Source organism: Gracilinanus agilis, chromosome 4, assembly GCF_016433145.1.
Source record: "Gracilinanus agilis isolate LMUSP501 chromosome 4, AgileGrace, whole genome shotgun sequence".
Lineage (NCBI taxonomy): Eukaryota > Metazoa > Chordata > Mammalia > Didelphimorphia > Didelphidae > Gracilinanus > Gracilinanus agilis.
Genome location: NC_058133.1, coordinates 230224511 through 230246996, shown reverse-complemented (window position 1 = coordinate 230246996; position 22486 = coordinate 230224511). Strand labels below are relative to the sequence as shown.

General features: G+C 39.6%; 1 protein-coding gene across 1 annotated transcript in view; it reads left to right on the top strand.

The window, feature by feature from the left end:
* ENDOV (endonuclease V) overlaps window positions 1–22486 on the top strand; it is an 84346-nt gene that overhangs the window by 45096 nt on the left and 16764 nt on the right. The window contains exons 6-7 of the mRNA XM_044677169.1: window positions 4936–5004; window positions 5604–5732. Coding sequence (XP_044533104.1) covers window positions 4936–5004; window positions 5604–5732 — 198 coding nt within the window. The remainder of the gene's footprint in view (window positions 1–4935; window positions 5005–5603; window positions 5733–22486) is intronic.

The following is a 22486-nucleotide window of genomic DNA, read 5'->3' as shown; positions in this document are numbered from 1 at the left end:
TGATGAGGAGGAACAACATATGGGGAGTATCTTTAAGATATCGAAAGATATCCCAGAGGCAGTTTGGGCTAAGCATTCAACTGATGTGGGAATTTTAAAATCTGCCACAGTTGTAAAGATCGAGGTGAAAGAGGGCATTCCATCTAGAATCCCTCAATATAGGTTGAGCAAATAGGCCACAGAGGGTATCAGGCCCATAATCCAAAGTCTCCTGGAACAAGGCATTTTGGTCTATACTATATCTGAGTACAACATACCTATTATGCCCATTAAAAAACCAAAGAAAGATCCAAATGGCAAAACCCAATGGCGTTTTGTGCAGGATCTGAGAGCAGTAAACAACTTTGTTAAGAAGGGACATGCAGTGGTACCTAGCCCAGCAAATATCATCACTGAAATTCCAAGTAGTGCAGCCTGGTTCACGGTTGTGGACCTGTGCTGTGCGTATTTTACCATACCCCTGCATGAGTCCAGTCAGAAGATTTTTGCATTTTCCTGGGAGGGTAAACAAATCTGCTGGACCCGAATTCCACAAGGGTTCTCAGAAAGTGCAAATATCTTTTGCCAGATCCTGCAAAGAGATCTTGAATCAATCATATTCACTGAGAGTAAACTAGTGCATTATGTTGATGACCTTTTGCTAATGTCACCAAATGCTCGAATGTGTCAAAGGGACAGCAAATATCTATTACAAGAGCTATGCAAAAGGGGACACAAGATCTCCAGGGCCAAGCTACAGTGGGTTTTGCCAAAAGTAGAGTACCTCAGCTTCTTGTTGGAGAAGGGTATAAGACAGATTTCCCAAAAGAGAGTTGCACAAATACAGAAGCTGTGCATGCCTAGGACCAAGAAGCAGCTCTGTGCAATTTTAGGAATCACGGGTTACTGTAGGCAGCGGATAACTGGTTATAGTCTGATCTCAAAACCTCTGACAGACTTGACTAGGAACACTGTCTCAGAACCTTTAAAACTGACATGGGAGCACAGGCATGCTATAGAAAAACTGAAAACAGCTATGTTATCAAGCCTTGCACTTGGTATCCCTGACCATGCAAAACCGTTTCACCTGTTTGTGCATGAGGACAAGGGAATAGCCAGTGCTGTATTAGTGCAGACTCTTGGGGATCAATTCAGACCAATAGCCTATTATAGCTCCCAGCTAGATGTAGTGGCTAGGGGGATGCCACCATGTATAAGAGCAATTGCAGTTGCTGCCCTAATGGTTAAAAAATCTTCAGATCTTGTTTTGGGATGCAGGATTATGCTGTACTCACCTCATCAAATAGATATCATCTTGAAAAACAGCAATCTGCAAACGTTTACATCCCAGTGCTTATCCCAATAACAAATTGTGTTGCTGGGCAACGAGAACCCAACTTTCTATCATTGTAAGGAGATCAGCCCAGCCACACTAATGCCAGACTTACCACTAGAAGGGGAACCCATAGCTGTGCAGATACCTCAGAAATAGTTCAGAAAACTAGAGATGACTGGACCAATATCCCTTTGGTTTCTCCAGACCTGACACTGTTCATCAATGGTTCTGCATTTGTGTTAGATGGGGAACAATATATAGGTGCAGCTGTAGTGACTCAAGATGAGACTTTATGGTATGCAACTCTAACAAAGTCTATGAATGCTCAAGGTATCGAAATCCTGAGCCTCACCAGTTCTCTAGAAATTGGCCAGGGCAGAAGGATAAATGTGTATACCGACAGCAAATTTGCATTCAATGTAGTCCATTGCATTGGCCAAATCTGGAGATATTGCGGATTTATAACTGCTGGTGGGAAGGAAATAGCCTATGGGGGCCTTATAAACCAATTTCTGCAAGCTGTCCAGTTACCTAAAGAGGTAGCAGTGATGCATTGCCGATCACATCAAAGGGGTGAAGATGGAGTCTCATTAGGAAACAGAAGGGTGGACATTACAGCCAAATATGGTGCCTGATTTGATCCCATCCATGTGCTGAACTTCTCCTTGGTGGATGAAGCAGATCTAAAACAGGCACACTCCTCAAGGGAAGTGAAGCACTGGATAGAAAATTTAGGGGCCAAATTAGTGAGAGGTGTATGGTTTTCTAGTGCAGACAAACCCATTCTTCCAAGATCTCTATATAATACCCTATGCAATGCATTGCATGCCAAAGGCCATTATGGGACCCAATCTCTGGTGGATGGCATTCTAAGACACTGGACGGCTCCTGGCATATCCACTTGTGCAATTAGAATGTGCCAGAAATGCAAGGTTTGCTTGCAGTACAACCAGGGCATGACCAGAATTAAGAGACTAGGGGGCAGACAATTGGCATATACTCCATTTGAGTGCTTGCATATTGATTATATATCAATGCCCAATTGTCAGGGATACAAATATGCTCTAGTCATCATTGACAGGTTGACTCAATGGCCAGAAGTGTTCCCTGCAAAGAAAAACAACTCCACCTTCGTGGAAGACACTTCTGAGAGAGATAGTCCCAAGATTTTCTGTACTAGCCAGAATTGATTCGGACCATGGGTCACACTTTTCTCAAAACCTCTTTCATGAGATTTACAAGACCTTGGGGATACAGAGAAGCTTACGTTCAGTCTATCACCCCTCCTCATCCGGGCAAATTGAGGTGTGCACTAAGAAAATTAAAAATCTGATTGGAAAAGTGTGTTCTGAAAGCCGTCTGAAATGGGTACAAACACTCCCCATTGTTCTCTTTCATTTAAGAAGTCAACACTGTAGTGACACACCTCTATCACCATATGAACTCTTGTATGGTAATGTTCTGTGGCATAGTTCATCCCAGAAGTCAGCTTTCTTGTCACACCTTGGAGCTGACTGTCAGCTATATAAATATATAAAAGATTTAAAGGAAAGACTGGATGAATTGCACCAACTTGGCTTGCTAACCCAGAGAGTTCCTTTAGACTTTAGCTTACATCAGCTTAAACTGAGAAATATGGTCTACATAAGGAACTTTGCAAGAAAATCTGTTCTAGACCCTAAATAGGTAGGGCCTTACCAAGGCCAATTGACTAATTGGTAAGGCTGGGCCCAAACCCTGGTAAGGTGACTTAAGTCACCACTTTTCCTTTGTATTCTCCTATTCAGTGAATGCTCCTGCCTCCTGAACCATGTTTTCTTGTGAAGTGGCTCCTGGCCGAAGGAGGCAGGCGCAGGGTTATTTCTCCTTCTCCCCTTCCCCTGTGTTTCAGTTTAGGGCACTCTGAAATCCTCTCCCCATTTTGGACCCTGAAACATGTACCTAAAGATCCTAACTCTTGATGTCCACAGGCATTTATTAAGAACCTACCATGTGTCAGGTACCATATTACATACTGGTGATAGGGAGACAAAAATGAAAGTCTCTGCTTCCAAGTAACTTGCATTCTGTTGGGGGAGAATACACATATTTTTCAGAATATATACAAAATATCTGGGGGAAGGGAGTGTACTAGAATCTGGGAAAATCCTAGGATCATATATTTAGAGCTTGAGGAGACTTAAGAATAGTATCCCATCTAGTTCCCTTATTTTATAGCTAATGAAATAGATCCAGAAAAGTTAAATGACTTCCTCAGGGTCACACAGCCAGTAAGTGGTAGGTCTGGGATTTGAACCCAGGTCCTCCACCTCCAAATCTACTGCACTCAAGAAAGGCTTGATCTAAATCATAAATGAAACAAAGGATGGTGAGAGATAGAGATGAAGAAGGAGTGCATCTAGGCATGGAGAAGAATCATTGCAGAGGCATGAAGGCAGGAGATTCAGTGTTATATGTGAGGAATAGCAAGAAAACCAGTTTGACTGGGTTGAAGAGTAAAGAAAGAAGATAAATGTTAAAGTCTGGAAAGTTTAAAGGCTAGGACCAAGTTGTGAAGCATTTTAATAGCCAGAGGACTTTTTAATTTGCCCAAGAAGTAACAGAGAATATTGAAATTAAGTAGGACAGTGACATGAACGTTAGGAAAATCCCTTTGGCAGCTGTGTCAAGGATGGATTGGAGAGGGAAGAGACAATAGGAAGGGGACACTGTAAAAGCATAAGATGAGGAGGATCTGCCTGGACTAGGTTGTGGGGAGAGGAGATACATATAAGAAAGGTTGTGGAGATAGAAATGACAGGATTTTGCAACTGAATGATATGTGGTAGGGAGATAGAGGGAGAAATCAAGAATGACATTGAGGCTGGACCTGAGATGACTGGAAGGATGGCTGGTAGAGAAGGATTATAATGAGTTCTCTTTTGTACACGTTGTGCTTAAGAATGTCCATAGGACATCCAGTTTGAAATGTCCAGTGAGCAGTTGGTAATACAAGACTGATGTTTAGGAGGGAGGTTAAGGATGAATTTGGGAGTTGTCTACATATAAATCTTAACTAAGTGCATGGGAGCTGATGAGTAAGAGAATGTAGGGAGAGAAGAAGGGACCAGATAAAGTCTTGGGGTAAACCAACAATTTGAAATGTGATATGGGTGGTAATTCAGCAAAGGAGATTTAAGGAATATTTAGCCAGGTGGGAGGGAAATAGAAGACTAAATGTCACAGTGACCCAGAGAAGAGAGGTCAACATTGGTCAAAAGTGTTAGATGCTGTAGAGAAGTCAAGAAAGATGAGGAATGAGAAAACCCCCCATTAGACTTGGTAGTTAAGGAATCATTAGTAACCTCTGGAGAGAATTATTCTGTTAAATAAATGTGGAAGTTGAGACTGAATCAAAAAAATAAATTTTAAAAAAGATAAATTTTGATCAGGACTATGTGAGGTGCTAACTCTCCCTGTCCAGAAGTAATTTTGATGGCTTAAAACTATTCTAAAGTAATTCTTTATCCTTTTTTCTCATTGTTTATATTATTACCTCCCTTTCCCCAGTTCGACCTATTTTTAACCCACTTCAACCAAGTAATTGTACAAAAAAAAAATCTCATATCCTTATTTTCTAGATTCAGCACCTAAAGATGGGAGGAGATACCTTTCCTTTAATGGGTGACTCAGGTACCATCTTGGGAATGGTGAGTTAATAGGGTACCTGCTGGGACCCTTCCCCCAAGAAAATATCTGGGATTGAGAGCCACATGGCCAAGTGGGAAACCACAAAAGACTGTTTGGTGAAGGAATCTTTGGACATTTCAGGCAATTCTGAGATAGGAGAACTGGAAACTTTTTTTTTTTAACTCTCTTATATGAATTAAACACCTTTCCTGCATCTACTCTACTTGTCCACAGGGCTAAACTAGAGAAGTTCATATATATATATATGTATATATATATATATTTTATATTCTCTTTGTTTATGTATTGTTATGAGGGTCCTCTGTATAAATACCCTCTTCCCAAAACATGTAGATTGTTGTAGAATCTTTGGCAAGGCAGCTCAGGAGCTAGGAATAAGCATGCCTTTCCTGAGAGCCAGCCCTGTTGTGCCCCTTCATGGCCCAGCAAGAATCCATTTTCACATGCTTCAACTAGTGGAATTGGTACCAAGCCCCTTGTTGTCTAACACTGGTTATCCTTTCTAGGCAGGAGGGAAGAAGGCTCAGGCTCAATCTTCCTCTCAGAGAGAGCTCATCCCTTTTCTTCCAGTGCCCCAATCTCTCCTTCCATTTCCTAGGCCTTGAAGAGCCACAACAAAAGCAGCAAGCCTCTGTATATCTCTGTGGGTCACAAGGTGAGTCTGAAGACTGCAGTTCACCTGATCCAAGCCTGCTGCAGATACCGGATCCCAGAACCCATTCGACAGGTAAATAGGAGCCAAAAGGAGGTAATGACTGAGGGAGAGTTGGTGGGTTGGGATGGTCAGTGTTTATTTAATGGAATAGAATTGTTGAGGCCATAGGAGAAGGCTAGCAATTGGGTTCCTAGGAGTAGAATGTGTGTATCAGGGAAAAACCACAGGAATTACAGTTCTAAATGTACCATAGAGCTGGTAGCAGGACTGAGACAAGTACCATGTCTTTAAGTCTGACCTATGATTTCAAGATCTGGAGAGGGAGGTTTCAGTTCCCACTTGTGCCTCTCTCCCCTTGCATCCCTGAATGAAGGAATGAAGGAATGAGTGAATGAATGATTGAATGAAAAGGCATGTTGAATTAGTTAAATAAAGGATTAAAGAAGGATTAGAAATAATGATGGTTTAGGAGATGAGGGAACATCACCATCCTACACTTTCTAGTTTCTCAATCTGTTCAGCTCTTTTGAACTGTTCTTCCACTGTACCTGGGCAATCCACAGGTATAATTATTCTTGATTTTGTCATCTCTCAAAAATCATTCCATTTTCATAAAAAAGAACTCTGAAATCTTATTCATCCTCTTATTCCTCTTATTAGCCTTTTATTCCATCCTCCCTTTAAACAATTCTTTGTTTTCATCATTATTTCCAATCCCTCTTTAACCTCTTTCAACTCTTGAGTATTCTTCACTCTTGATTCTCTTGCTCCTTTGTTCTGTTGTGGCATGTGCCTTGCCAGACCTCACCTGCCACACTCCTATTTGCATACTATTCAGTAGAACTGGGGGAGCCATGCCAACTGTATCCACTACAAATTTGTGTTACCTAATTTCACCTGGGACCTTAGAGAAGCAAGGCAATCTTTTTATTAAGCCTTAGTTCATGCTCTGTTTTCTGCCGGAAACCATTTCTTCTTTCCCATGGCTTCCCAGAGCACTTCCCCATATTTCCGCAAGTACTTTGCCTTGTATTTTATCAAGAGAAAAGAGAAAATTAGGTCATTCAATATGCAATGCTCTTTCTACATCTCAAAGGTGGCTTTCCTCTCCAAGGCCAATACCTCCATGTTACCTATAAATCCCTCTCTTTCTTTGGTAGATTGCCTCCATTATCATCCCTCCTCTCTCAAACATCTTCACTCTCTCCTTGTCTACTGAATTTGTTCCTCAAAACATTCCTACAAACATGATCAAGTATTCAAAGAAAAATTCGCCTGATCTTACTGTGCCCTTAAACTATCATCTTATATTTCTCTTCCCTTTCTTAGCCAGATTGCTAGAAAAGGCTGTTTACACGTTTTGCTTTCACTTCTCCTCTATTCACTCTTCCTCCAGAATCATCGCCCACAGCACATCCCTTTCTGTAGTGTGCCTCATTGTTTGAGCCCCTGTACACTTATGCATAGGCATCTCTCATCTTGCTTCCAGGGCTGTAGAAATTCCTAGTCATTTCACTGACTTAATCGACCATGATTTGCTTTCAGTTCCCTATTGCTTAGAAACTGAGCCCTTGGATTAGTGTTTATTTGTTCATCATAATGATTTTCATGTGATTTATATGTTGTTCATTTAAAAGCAAAATGCTCAGAAATCCCTTTAATCCCTGTTCTTTTCCCTTTCTAATTCTCCCTAATTTCTATGTGATGTTTGACAGACCCTCTGCCTGGAAAAATCTATTGGTTAGATTCTTCCTGGATGTATTCAGTCTAAGCTATAGCGTGAGGCAATAATACCAAGAGAAGTTAAAATCCCGTTTTTTCCCCCCCTTGATTTCAGAGCTCTATTCAACTTATGGGCTTTTCCTTCTTGCAGGCTACTACTGTGAGAAGCACCCTCCAGGTGGCAGTACCAGCTCACTGTGAGCATCTACAATCCTAGGCTGCTGTGAGCAATGAATGAATTAGGGAGCCAAGGCAGTGTGAGAAACATTGGGTTTTGGGCCTGAAAAAGAGAGTCAGGAGCTCAAGTCCAGTTCTGTGCTCTTGCTAGCACGTCAAACTGCCGACTTCCTGGGGTGTCATAGTCAAAGTGGAGCAATTTAGGGATGAGTGTTTCAGGCATATAGATTCCTCACAAAGCCCACTTTGTTAACATCTTTCTACATAACCATATCCATCCTCATCTCTATTCACTCAAGTTTTCCTTCTTCCCTTGCAGTAGGTCATTATCCTCTTTATCTATCTTCCATTCTTTGCCATTTCACTATTTCCCTCTACTACTCCATCTCCCTCTACCACCTCTCACTCGCTACCTTTTGTGCCTAGTATTAAGTGCTTTTGCCATTCTACTATTGATTTCAGGAGTCTGAGGACAGTCAGCTAACTGTTGCCTAAGTTCTTTCTACTATTAAATACAACTACCTTAAGTTAGTTATGCCTAACTTTCCAAGGGATTTACTCTATCCATTTTGTATGACCAGCCTAGAACCAGAGGAAAATGTGGTCTAGGGTCAGAAATCTTAGTTTTTCTTTTGTCAGTGATCTGTTATATGAAATTGAACAAGACTTTTCTCTCTCAGACTCAGTTTACTTACCTTTCCTTTGAAAATTTGATTCCTACTTCCTTCTAGGCAGATTGAAATTCTCTAAAATGTTTTAGGTATTTTATTTCAGGAGAAAGGGACAAGTCTATGTCATTTTTGTTCTATTCTAGGAATTTTAAAGTGAGAGGTAAAAGACATAGGATACATAGTCCCTGCCCTAGGTAGACTACATCTCTTTGCAAGGTTAGAGTGTGATAACAAATTAATCCTTAGGTTCCAACTTTTGAACCCTTTTGCTTTCAGTTCCATTCCATTCCTTAAAAAAAATTAATATGGTCAAGTTCCACCTTCAAAAAGAGATATCTTTGGGAAAAGTACAAAGGGCCAGAGTGGACTGTGTTTTGTATTTTTCTTTCCTTTTTTTTTCCCCCTTAAAACTATGTATTGGTTCCAAGGCAGAAGAGTGGTAAGGGCTTGGCAATGGGGTTGAAGTGACTTGCCAGGGTCAGATAGCTAGGAAGTGTCTGAGGCCAGATTTGAACCTAGGACTTCCTGTTTCTAGGCCTGGCTCTCAATCCCCTGAGCCACCCAGCTGCCCCCTTCCCTTTGCTCTTAATAAGCTTGCGCCCAAGTTTGCAAGCTTGAAGGTTTGGGATTTTTATTTTTTAACATTTTATTTTTGTTGAGGAAAAGGGAGGAAAAAACTCTTTAATATTCCATTGCCTCAACTAGTCTTCTGCTAGCTGTCTCCATCCAATCTCACAACAAATCTGGATCTCTCCTTTCTTATTATTGTACTCTCCCTCATTGCTAGCCTCAGTATTTGCACTGTGGGAAGAGGAAAGAATTGGAGATTATCTCTGTCTTTGCTGTATTTAATTGTCTCTGTCTTATAAAAGAGAGAAGTTTAATGGGGGAATACCTGTAAAATGACTTGAATCTTGCAAAGATGCCTATTTGCCCCTTTTTTCTTTCCATTTGAAAAAGTCTGAATAAGAGCCAGTCATCCATTCTATACTTCCATATCCCTCTCTTCCCATCTCCATTTTCCCCCCTTTCATCCTCTGAAAATAGAACTGGTTTTGGAGGATTTACCACACTTCTGTGAGCCACTCTACCAATTAATCATTCAGGCCTAAATTGTTCTAAGAATTTTCTAAGCTTAAAATCTGATTGACTCATTTAGTAGAGGGTTTTGGGGCCAAATCTAGGCAATTGGTAAGGGAGAAATAGTAACCCTTCAAGAGGTAACCTAAACCTTTTAGTCTCAGATTAGATCTATCCTCACCCCTATTCAAGGGCTCTCCACATCTGATGCAGAATGATTTAGAGAACCATTTTGTTTTACCACAGTTCTGAACTAAAGTAACACCTCTAGAGAAGGGTAAAGATTCTCTACCAAACTGACCTTTAAATCTTAGAGAGGCTATCCAGAGCCACACATAGGAATTGTTGAACCTGAGAAAATTGAGTTGGATTAAGTGTGATGTGGCAAGAGCAGAGAAAACAGAGCAAATAGCCTATTCCAAGAGCCTAATCAAGTCCTTGTCTTCACAACAGGTGCAATACCACTATAGATATGGGGTCCTAGAGCTGATTGCCTAGGGGCCCTAGTCAAGCACAGATCACAGAGCGAATTGCAGAGGACACAGTCACCATGGAGAGGAAGCATGTTTTCCCAACCATCTGTGTCAGTGCACTGAAGCAAAGCCTCATCCACCCCATCCTAGGCTCACTTAAGACTAATCAAATAGTTTGAGTGTGTATTATTGCCCAGAAAGTGACTATAATTGGGGTTGTAGGTTTTCTTATCTATAAAATGAGGAGTTTGAAATAGATGATCCATAAGTTCTTCAAACTCTGCAGCCCACCAAATATTCTCTTTGGTTATTTCAGCTAATTTAAAATAAAATAAAGGCACAGAACCTCTTGGAAGATTTTTTATATTTGTATTTTTCAGAATTGCAGACTTTTAAAGTTGGAAGGAATTTCAGTCCATGCCATACCTAAAAGGAACTCCTACAATAATATATACTAAATAAATGGTCATTCAGCATCTGAATCTGAAGATTTCTAATGAGGGGGAACCCATCACCTATTAAGGCAACCAATTCCACTTTTGTACAATCCTAATTGTTGGAAAATTTTTCTTGATACCTGACTAAAATTTGCCTTTTTGTAACTTCTACCCATTTTTCCTTATTTTGCCCTTTATGGCCAAACATAATAAGTCTAACCACTCTACCACATATAACCTTTCTGATACTTAGACACAGATATCATATCCTCCTCCATTTTATCTTCAATCTAACATGCATAATTCCTTCAACTAATCCTTAGGTGACATGAACACAAGGCCTTTCACTATCCTTGAATTCCTCAGGACACTCTCTATTTATTATTATATGTCTTAAACTATGCCACTAAGAATTAAACACAGTACTCCAAATAAGTTCTGTTGAAGCCCGAGTACAGAGAAATGATCACCCTCTTCCTTCTGGAAACTGTACCTATCTTAATGTAGCTGAAGATCACGTTAGCTTTTTTGGCTGCCACATCACACTTCTAACAGTATTGAGTTTGCAGCTCACCAAAAACTTCAGAGTTTTTTTTTTTAGGCATACTGCTATCTAAGCATATCACCCCTATCTGGTGCTTGTTAATTTGATTTTTTTGAACCAAAATGTTATTTCTATTGAATTTCAGGTGACTAGACTTAGCCCAATGTTTTAGTTGTCAGGGTCCTTTTGGATTCTGATTCTGGTGTCCAGTGCTTCTCTGCCTCTCACCTTTGATTATCTGTACATTGAAATGATTTATCCAAGTCATTAAAAATTCTAAAAAGCATAAGACCAAGCATACTTCTCTAGAGCATTTTACTGGAGACCTGCAAAATTGATATTGAACATCAAATATAGCCATTTAGCTATTTCCAAATTCATCTGATTGCATTATTGTCTAGTTAGTCAGTCAGTCAACATTTGTTATTTATTGTCAATCAACAAGAATTTATTGGGTACTTACTATGTGCTAGGCACAGGGCATACAAGTATAAAGTACAAAGAAGAAAGTAATCCCTACTTGCAATGAGCTTGCATTCTAATGGAAAACAAGTATAGATATAGATATACACACTCCTCCCAAATTTAAGTGAAAAAACACAAATATATGCAGTTAAATAAAAGGTAGTTTAAGAGGGAAGGCATTAGCAGTTGGGGGATCAGGAAAGGCTTCATTCAGTAGATGGTGTCTGGTGGTGCTTCATCTAAAAGGAAGAGAAGAACTATGAGGAGGAAATAAGGATGAAAGCTTTCCAGGCCTGAGAAACAGCCAGTGCAAAGACTGTCACGTGCGAGGAAGAGAGAAGGCTGTTTGGCTGGCATGGAGAGTGGTGGAGGGGTAGTAAGTCTGGAAAGATGGGTTAGGGCCAGATTGTGTAAGGCTTTGAGAGCTAAACAGAAGACTATATTTTATCCTAGAGGCAGTAGGAAGCCAATGGAGTTGGTTAAGTAGGGGAGTCACATGGTTAGAGCTGCACTTGAGGAAAATTACTTTGGCAATCGTGTGTAGGGTGGCCTAGAGTTGGGAGAAACTTGAAAGGGAGATCAGATAGGAGGCTATTGCAATAATTGAGGTAAGGGGTGATGAGGGCCTGACCTAAAAGGTGGTGTTTGGGATTTGGCACCTGCCTGGATTATGGGGTGAAGGAGAGTGAAGAGTACAGGATAATTCTAAGATTACAAACAAGTGCTAGAAGGATGGTGTTGCTTGCCATTCCCCCATTTCTTGTTTGAACGTAGTTGTTTGCATGTTGTGAACTTCTCTAGGGCAGGCTATGTCTTTTGCTTTTCTTTGTATCTCCAGTGTCTAATCAGTGCCTGGTACAAAAAGGCACTTAGTAAATGTTTATTGACTTGACTGATAGAAATAGAAAAGTTTTCCAGAGTTTAAGGGTTTAAGGGAAAAGAGTTCAGTTTTAAAATTCTTGAGTTTAAGTTGTCTCTAGGACAGTGATGGGCAAACTACGGCCTGTGGGCCAGATGCAGCCCCCTGAAATGTTCTATCAGCCATGCAACACTATTCCTAATCTGATGAATATAATGAGTAGGAGACAGTACAATGACACTTCAAAAGAGTTGCCTTAGAAACAGACTGACAGATGAGCATTTCCTTTCCTTTGGCCCCCTCTTTAAAAAGTTGACCCATCACTGCTGTAGGTAATAGAGAGCCCCTGGAGTTTATCAAGTTTATATGTATAGGGGTGATGAGGTCAGATCTGTTCTTTAGAAAAATCACTTTGGGGGCAGCTGGGTAGCTCAGTGGATTGAGAGCCAGACCTAGAGATGGGAGGTCCTAGTTTCAAAAATCTGGCCTCAGACACTTCCTAGCTGTGTGACCCTGGGCAAGTCACTTAACCCCCATTGCCTAGCCCTGTAACAAATAAAATTAATAAAGAAGGATATATATAAAAGATATTAGGGTTAAAAAATTAAAAAAAAAAGAAAAATCACTTTGGTAGAGGAAGAATTTGAGCGGAGAGAGAAATAAAGCAAGAAGACCAATTAGAAGGTTATTGCCATAGTTCAGGTGAGAGGTAATTAATGAAGACCTGACTAGGGTATTGACTGTGTGAGTTGAGAGAAAGGGATATATACAAGAGATAATATGAAGGTAGAAACTATAAGCTTTGGCAAGATGGCAAGAGATGGGAAATGTGAGGTGAGTGAGAGTGAATAACTGAGGATGATATCAAGGTCCAGAGTCTAAGAGTCTGGGAGGATGTTGTGTAATCTTGGTCTTAACCTTATAAAAATAATGATCGAATCTATAAGATCATCAAGTGAGAGAGAAAAGAGAAGAGAGAAGAGAGTAAATGTGGGAACTTTCTGTAGCTGGCTTTCACAAGGAGTTTAGTTGAGAACAGGATGAGAGATATGGGACCATAGCTAGTGGGGATGGTTAGATCAGTTTTGAGAATGGGAGTGACACAAGCAAATGTGTAGGCAATAGGGAAGGAACCAGTAGTTAAGAGATTAAAGATGAGAAAATACAGTTACAGTGAGGGCAGTTTGCTGGAGAAGACATGAAAGGATGAGATCAAGTGTTCATGTAGAGGGGTTTTGCCATGGCAAGGAGAAGGGCCATCTTTTCATTCGAGTCAGACATGGAAGAAGAGTTAGGGGAACAAGATGAGGAAAGGAGAAGAAGGTGTTCTCAGTGAATGGCTTCAGGTTTTTTTAATGAAGTATGTGTTGAGGTTCTTATCAGTGAGGATTGGGGAGAGGGAGTGCTACGTGAGAGGCTTAAAGAGAGGTATGAGAAGCAGCAGCTCTGGAGAGTGACATATGAGATCTATTAGAAAGGAGCAGAAAGACTGCTTTGCTGTAGTAAACACCCAGTTGAAACTAGAGAATATAAATTTGTGGTGGATCCAGTAGCATAGTTTCATGACTTTTCCCAGCTTTTTTAGCAGCATGTGAATAGCAGTGAAGGAGGCAAGTGAGAGGAATGAACCATATTTGGAGTTTGGCAAGATATAACCTGTGGCAATAGAGAAAGGGGATAAGATTTGACAGCAGAGGATAGTGTAGAGTCGAACAGGGCTTACTTAAATGGGGCAAGATGGAGAAGGGAAGAGAGTGTAGTCAGTGTAGGAGTGAAAGCCTGGGAAAGAATGGAGGAGTAGAAGGAATGGAGGTCACAGTGAGGATGAGGAACAAGGTTAGAAGTTGTAAGGCATGGAGAAAGATGGAATGATAAAAGTTTCTGATCAGAGAAAGGAATTTAAAAATTCATGTATTTCAAAGTTTATTTGTGAGTAGTAACAAGATCAAGGGCATGACCATCTCTGTAGATAGCCAAGGTAGAATAGAATAGGTCAAGGCAACTGAATTGATTGAGGAACTGGGAAATTCTTGTAGTTGAGGGGAGAATTTCTATCTATCTATCTATCTATCTATCTATCTATCTATCTATCTATCTATCTGTCTGTCTGTCTGTCTGTCTGTCTGTCTGTCTGTCATCCCCTCATAGCTCTGAAGACAGGATTTGTAGTGGAGAGAAAGACTGAGCCATGAAGTGAAGTTACTGAGTAAGGAAAGAGAATATCCTCTTGGATTTATGGTTAATGATCTCCAGAATTTGGATTGGCTGATAAATCTGGATTGTGTAAACCTCAAAGGAGTGGTTGTATAGTTTTAGGGAGAGTTTGAAAGTGACAATTAGGAACAAGGAATAATCCTTCCTGTACCTTATTCCATCTTCCACACAAGTGTTGTATGAAATATTTTATCAATTGCCTTGCTAAAATTTAAGTGAACTATGATCTAAAACATTTCCTTGACCTAACAATGTAGTAACCTTGTTAAAAAAAAAAAAAAAGGAAATGCCTACACCTAAATATTCCAGCTGGGGAGTCCCAGGGTATAGCATTCAGGGTTCCATTTAGGAAATTCCCAGGCAGAACTTCCTCTCTGTGAATGAGACTTCAAAGTCTACTCTCTAGAAGGAGTCCTTATTGGGCCTTAAACAAAGAAAACTTTTTGCCAACTATAGTTTGCATAACTGCTAGGGTTTAAACAACCTGACCAAGGTCCTGAGTTTTAAAAACAGTTAAGCAAAACATTTCTCAAAACTTAATCAAGAGGGGGCAGCTGGGTAGCTCAGTGGTTTGAGAGTCAGGCCTAGAGATGGGAGGTCCTAGGTTCAAATCTGACCTCAGACACTTCCCAGCTGTGTGACCCTGGGCAAGTCACTTGACCCTCATTGCCCACCCTTACCACTCTTCCACCTATGAGCCAATGCACAGAAGTTAAGGGTTTAAAAAAAACAAAACTTAATCAAGAGTCATGAAGAAAACACATTTTGCGAGATAAGGGTTAATCTCACAGAAGGGTGATTACTTCCTGATGGTCACAGAGACCTGAGGAATCTGTTGAGAGCTCTGGCCAAAGCCCAAAGCAGTCCAAGTCTCTGCTGGTAAATATGAGGCCTATGATATAAAACAGGAGAGATTTATTAAAATTTATTTTAACCCTTCACAAATATAGGTTTAATCCATTAATTAATAATCAGATTAACTGATTTAATTAATCCATTAGATTTTAAGCTTCTTGATGGCAGGGACTATTTTGCCTCTTCTTTGTGTCTCCAGTGCTTAGCACAGTGCCTGGGAAATAGTAGGCACATAATAAATGTTTATTCTCTTATTAATCGATATATCTAAAAAATAACCATTTTTTGTTGTCCCTTGCTTTACTCATAAGCCTCAACTTGTTTTGAGTTTTAGCACTTCCAATATATATTTTTTTTAAACCCTCGTACTTCGGTGTATTGTCTCATAGGTGGAAGATTGGTAAGGGTGGGCAATGGGGGTCAAGTGACCTGCCCAGGGTCACACAGCTGGGAAGTGGCTGAGGCCAGATTTGAACCTAGGACCTCCCATCTCTAGGCCTGACTCTCACTCCACTGAGCTACCCAGCTGCCCCGCACTTCCAATATTTTTTACAGGACGGTCACACTTTTTATATTCAGCTTTTGTTATGTGTACTCTTTCTTCTATCTTTGTTAAACATCTTTTAAAAATCTAAGTTGGTTGTTCAACTATATTAATTTCTTCAATTCCCATTTTTCCTTCTCACTAAAATAGTTTCCTTTCCCATCTCTCTTGTCCTTTTTCAAGTATTTTAGTTCATGGAATCCTTCCTATCCTTACTTTTTTTAAACCCATACCTTCTGTCTTGGAGCCAATACTAAGTATTGGCTCCAAGGCAGAAGAGTGGTAAAGGTAGGCAATGGGGGTCAAGTGACTTGCCCTGGTCACACAGCTGGAAAGTGTCTGAGGCCGGGTTTGAACCTAGGACACCTCTGGTCTCTAGGCCTGGCTCTCAATCCACTGAGCTACCCAGCTGCCCCCTTCTATCCTTACTTTGAAAATTTTGTAGTCTGATTTCCCGAAATCTAGGGTGCATGTCAACTTTTTTCTTCTCTAATAAACTAGGAGAAATTGGCTACTCTATTTTTTCTCCCCTCAAATGACTTATCATTTCCACCTCAGCAATAGTGAAAATAAGATTCAGATTCAAGATAATTGACGTCTTCTATTACTACTATATCACTTCTCTATTTCAGGCTTATGCTCCATTTTCTGAACTCTTTATGTATTTCCTTGTTCTATCCAGATGGTCTATAGTATATGACAAGAATAAAATAATTTCTGTTTTTTCACTTAAATGCTTCTACTTTTGGTTCTCTGATTTACTCACTGTATGTTAAGAAGTATAACTTTCCCCATCTCTTGCTCCTTTCATTTCACCTGTTTCTTTTGAATAAAGTATACTCTAGTACCACCTTCCAGTCATGTATTTCATTTCCCTGAATCTCAGGAATTCCTGGGAAATAAAAGTCCAAATGCAGGGACACAAATTTTATTTCCTATTGCCTTTTGCCTAATCTTTGAGAATTTGTATGTAACTATTTGATGCCATAGTTTTTAACTACTTTTCATTTCCTTTCTTGTATTTTGTTTTCTGTGAACATCTGGTTATCTCATTTCTAGTCTTCATTCTTCATTGTATCTATTCTTTATGGCATACCAGAGTAGTTTTCTCCTTCACTTATGACTATTATTTTAAAACTCTTTTTTCTTTTTCTTTTTCTTTTTTTTTTTTGTTTTAAACCCTTAACTTCTGTGTATTGGATCATAGGTGGAAGAATGGTAAGGGTAGGCAATGGGGGGTCAAGTGACTTGCCCAGGGTCACACAGCTGGGAAGTGTCTGAGGCCAGATTTGAACCTAGGACCTCCCGTCTCTAGGCCTGGCTCTCAATCCACTGAACTACCCAGCTGCCCCCTATTTTAAAACTCTTGTAATTAGATTTATATAATTTAGATTTATAAACAGACAGCGCTATCCCTAACAGCTCTTGTGATGTGTACTCCATTCCTGGCCAGGAGTTTTGTTACTTTTATAGTTTAAGCCATGACCCCCAAAATCTAAATCCCTTCTCAGACACCTTCATCTTGGTCAACTGTTCACTTCCCACATTGAATATTCTCTTCTGTTTCACTTGTTTTTAGTGGGCAACAGTGAGCAAAACACAACCTGTTCCCCAAGACTTTATAATCTTTGTTAATACTTTTAAAATTCCTTATGGCACTATCATCTGTGCCTACATGATTCACCATAACTAGAGGGTAGTCACTTATTTTGACAGGTCTTTGGAGGTTTTGTATTATGTTTTGGATACATGCCTGAGAAAGTCTTCCCTGGTGGTGTTAATCAGGTTAACAAATAGATGCCCGAGTACCTCTGCTAAAGTTGTTGCTAACTCTCACTACACTTCTGACTCTTCTTACTGGATGATCTTTCACGTGGTGTTTCTGTGGCTCTATTTTGTCATTCTTTGAAGAACAGATGGCTACTTTTCCCTCAAAACTTGTAGTTCCCTTCTTTTTAGGAATATCCTCAAATTTGTTTTTTAGCTCAAAATGTACAGATGTCCTTTTTCTTCCTTTTCTCTTCTGTATGACACATTCTTCTACTCTCTACCCTTTGGACAAGGGTGATTCCCTTTTGCCAATTAAGAGCTTCCCTGCCCCACTACACTGAAACTCTGCTTCAGGTTTATTTTAGGAGCACCTCATTGTCCTGGATAACTTGAAGTGTGGAGAGGCATTCTTCAGGTCCTTCCCCTGTTCTTCTAGAAGAGAAAATAGCCTACCTTTGCCTGGCAATAGCAGAAATATAAGCGTCTTTATATTCAAGCAAATCACAGAAAAATTGACTGCACTTCATACTGAGAGATTCTCAATCTTGATTTTTAAACCACTTGTAGGTGATTATACTTTATCCTCTATGAACTTCCTTAAGACTTTTCAAACCTTTTATCACCTCTTGCAGCCTGAAAGCTATATACCACTTTCTTTTGTTGGTCTCAATAAGAATTTTTAGTTCCCTATTCTCATTAACATTTTATTCATTTCACCTACTTGGTTTACTTAACACTTCACTAATTTGTTTTACTTATCTTATTTGCTTTGCTGTGACATTCACCTTTTCTTTTTCTTCCTCTTTGAGTACATCTCATCGGGTCTTACTCCCTAATCTTTTTCTTTCCTAAGATTGAACCTTTCTTCTCCTTAAGCTCAATTTTTTTTTTTCAGTTAATTTTCTCAAGTCTTCCCAAATTTCTCTTCTTCCATATTCAGGCTTTGGTCTTCACAAATTTAGACTTCAAGTCATCTTCATGATTTATTTCTCTTTGTTTAGCCTAAGCTTTTACATTTCCTGTAACTTTCTTTCATAGAAGCCAGAAGTAAAATCTGGTCTTGAATATTATTCTTCAATTTTTCTTCAATTCCTCCCCAAATTGAATCTCTGGCTTTCTTAACAAGTTCAAACCCCTCTAAATTCACCTTCAACATTTTTTTCTCTTAATTTGGCTCAACTCTCAAATCTTAATACTTTTTCAAAGAAAGACCAGAAGTAGAATTTCTATATAAATATACATTTCTCATTTTACTTATGATCAGGTCTAGAAAACTAGTCCATTTGACCAATTTCTGTGAATGTTCAAGTTGGGAGTTTATTTTACTTGGACAGGACAGACTAAATCATGTATCTTAAAACATCACTACATAATATAAAACATAATTATATAAAGCAAAATCCTGTAATACAAGTAGTGTTCTTGTTCAATGTCATTTAAATAAGGAGGAGAACTTTTATTATGTGTCTCCTGAGTGCTAAGTACTTGGAGACATATACAACATTTTAATTTATAAGCTACTCCATTGAGTTTATAGTCTGAGTTGAAAGAAGACTCCAATATGTGATAAGTACCTTAGAGGGGAATAAAGTCCCTTGTGAGATCCAGAGAGGAAGATTTTGACAATGGTTATCAGGAGAGACTTAAGGGAGCTTTTGTAACTCTTTTTTCTATTTGGCCAATTCTGATTTTTAAAGACTTCTTTTCTTCAATTAATTTTTATTCCTCTTATCATTAGGCCAATTCTGTTTTTTAAAGTGTTATTTTCTTCAGTATTTTTTATTTGTCTTTTACCAAGCTGTTAATTCTCTTTTCATAGTTTTCTTACATCACTCTCATTTCTTTTCCCAATTTTTCCTCTACTACTTATCTCTTTCTTTAAGTCTTCCTGGAATTCTTGTTGGGTTTGAGTCCAATTAGCATATTTTCTTTGAGGCTTTGGTTGTAGGTGTTTTCACATTGTTGTCTTTTTCTGAGTGTATATTGTATATGTCTTTTCTGCCATTATAGTAGCTTTTTATGGGTAAGTTCTTTTTTGTTTTTGTTTGTTCATTTTCCAGCCTATTTCTTGACTTTGAACTTTATGTTACAGTTAGTTTCTCTCCACCTTTGGGGTAGGGAGGCACTGTGCTAAACTTCAGGCTTTTTTATGCTTCTGTTTTCAGAATTTGTTCTGAGGGTTTTGAAGTTTTCAGTATTTCTATAGTGATGTGATCTGGGGAAAGGTGTGGTCGTTGTTCTCCTGTTCTTCTCTGGTCTTTACCCAGGAAAGGTTCCTATTCCCCTGTAGCTACAAGCATTAGCACTCCCCTTGGCTCTGGGATGATGACCAAGTGCCCATTCTGATTCATAAGCACTAGTGCTCCTCTTTCCACCATGATCAGTTCCCCTCTTCCCTTGTGACCAACTGCAGGTGCTCTTCTCTGCCCTGGAGTTGAGTCTCAGAACTGGGTATAGGTAATAGAGTCACTAATCAGGGCCAGCTGCTTCCAGTGCCAGCAAAGAATTTCTGATGATCTCTTTCTTACCAGTTGTCCAAACCCCTTTCCTTCTCCTGGCTGAGAGCTCCCAGTTGTTGTTGCCTCTGCCATTGCTGCTGGGGTTGTCACTGCATGCAATGTGCTCTGGGCCAGCCCCATTCTGGTGTCACAGACCTCCACTACTGAACTCCTAAGTTGTCTGAGGTTGGAAAAATATTTCACACCAAAATTTGATTTGATGAGTTATTTTAAAGTTGTTTGGTGGAGAATGTTTGGAAAATTCAGCTGGGTTGCTGCCTGTACTCCATCATCTTCTGCACTTTCATTTTAGTTGGTCTTTAAAAGATGGGTAGGACTTTAAGTAGAGAAGGTAGAAGTGGGCATTTTAGGTATAGAGAATAGTATGAGTAAAAGGCTTGGAGGCAGGAGAGCATGAGGGATGTTCAGGAGGCAGTCCTGTGTGGCTTGGCATTTAGAGAGGGTATACTGCACAGTTAGGGTGGCCCTGGATTGGAAGGGCCTCTCAGCAAAAGATCTCACTTCACACTTGACTGATAAAATTGAGAGAAACCATTGTAAGCTCCAAATCTACACTTCAAATCATCTCAGCCTTTTAAGTGGTATCCCTTAATCTAGTCTCCCTCTTCTACAGTCCATCCTCCATAAGCTGCCAATTTGCTATTTCTTTTTTTTTTTTAAATTTTTTTTTTAATTTTAAACCCTTAACTTCTGTGTATTTACTTATAGGTGGAAGAGTGGTAAGGGTAGGCAATGGGGGTCAAGTGACTTGCCCAGGGTCACATAGCTAGGAAGTGTCTGAGGCCAGATTTGAACCTAGGACCTCCCGTCTCTAGGCCTGGCTCTCAATCCACTGAGCTACCCAGCTGCCCCTGCTATTTCTTTTTTAAAAAACAAGGATTTATTTTTCTCTTCCTCCCATCTCCTCTCACTCCCACTAAGAAAGAAATAACTTATATATAGTCAAGCAAAACAAATTCCTGCATTGCCCATGTCCAAAAGTGAATGTTTTTCTTTTCTTTTTTTTTTTTTCTTTTTTTTTTTTTTTAATAACCCTTACCTTCCCTCTTGGAGTCAATACTGTGTATTGGTTCCAAGGCAGAAGAGTGGTAAGGGTAGTCAATGAGGGTCAAGTGACTTGCCCAGGGTCACACAGCTGAGGTCTGAGGTCACATTTGAACCTAGGACCTCCCATCTCTAGACCTGGATCTTAATCCACTGAGCTACCCAGCTGCCCCCCACCCCTTTTTTTTGAGTATCTCACTTCTCTGTCAGTCAATGGGTAGCATGCTTCATCACTGGTCCTCTCGAATAGTGGTTAGTCACTGCATCAATGAGTTTCTAAGTGTTTCAATATTGGCAAGTCAGTATTATTAAAGTATAGATCTGACTGTGTTAACTCTTCTACTTGGGAAACTTTGGGAGTTCCTACTGACTTTAGGTTAAAGTATAAATATAAATTTCTTGACTTCATAAATCTGGCTACAGCTTACCTTTCCAATATGTTACTTCTCCTCCCATAGTATCACATTACATCAGAGTGGACTACTTGTATTCTGTGCTTTTACAGATTCCTTTATATTCTTTCTTCTCATTTTTGCCTCTTTGAATTCTTCCTTTCAAGGCATGGCTCAGCAAGTGCTTCCTTCATTAGAACTTTGCTGATCCCCAGATTGTTAGTGTCCCTTTGCATTGGCTGTCCCCCACTTCTGGAATGTTCTTGCCTCACTTTCCTTTCTTAGCTTCCCTTGCTTCTTCTTTTTTTTAAATTATTCTTAGATTTATTTGTTTGTTTTATTTTTTTGTGAGAAATCTCAAAGGAATTTATTTTGAGTGTATTTAAAAAATATTGAAGATAATAGACAAGGAGTTGAAATACAATAGTGCAGATATAATCTAGAAGTAGATGAAAAAACAATTGATGAGCTATATTTAAAAGGCACTCATTGTGGGGGCAGCTGGGTAGCTCAGTGGATTGAGAGCCAGGCCTAGAGACGGGAGGTCCTAGGTTCAAATCTGGCCTCAGACACTTCCCAGCTGTGTGACCTTGGGCAAGTCACTTGACCCCCATTGCCTACCCTTACCACTCTTCCACCAAGGAACTAATGCACAGAAGTTAAGGGTTTAAAAATTAAAAAAAAAAAAAAGGCACTCATTGTATCACATATTATATCCCCTCTCAACTATTAAATTTGGATAGTTCTTTTTTTTTTTTATATTAGCTCCTACTTTCTTTTTTTATTATTTTATTTTTTAGAAAAATTTTTCATGGTTACATGATTCATGTTCTTACTTTCCCCTTCACCCTCCCCAGGACCCCCACCCCCACCCCCGCAATAGCTGATGTGCATTTCCAATGATTTTAACATGTGTCATCGATCAAGACTTATTTCTATATTGTTGATAGTTGCATTGGTGTAGTCTTTGCTAGTCTATATACCCAATCCTGTCTGCATCAACCCATGTGTTCAAGCAGTTGTTTTTCTTCTGTGTTTCCACTCCTGTAGTTCTTCCTCT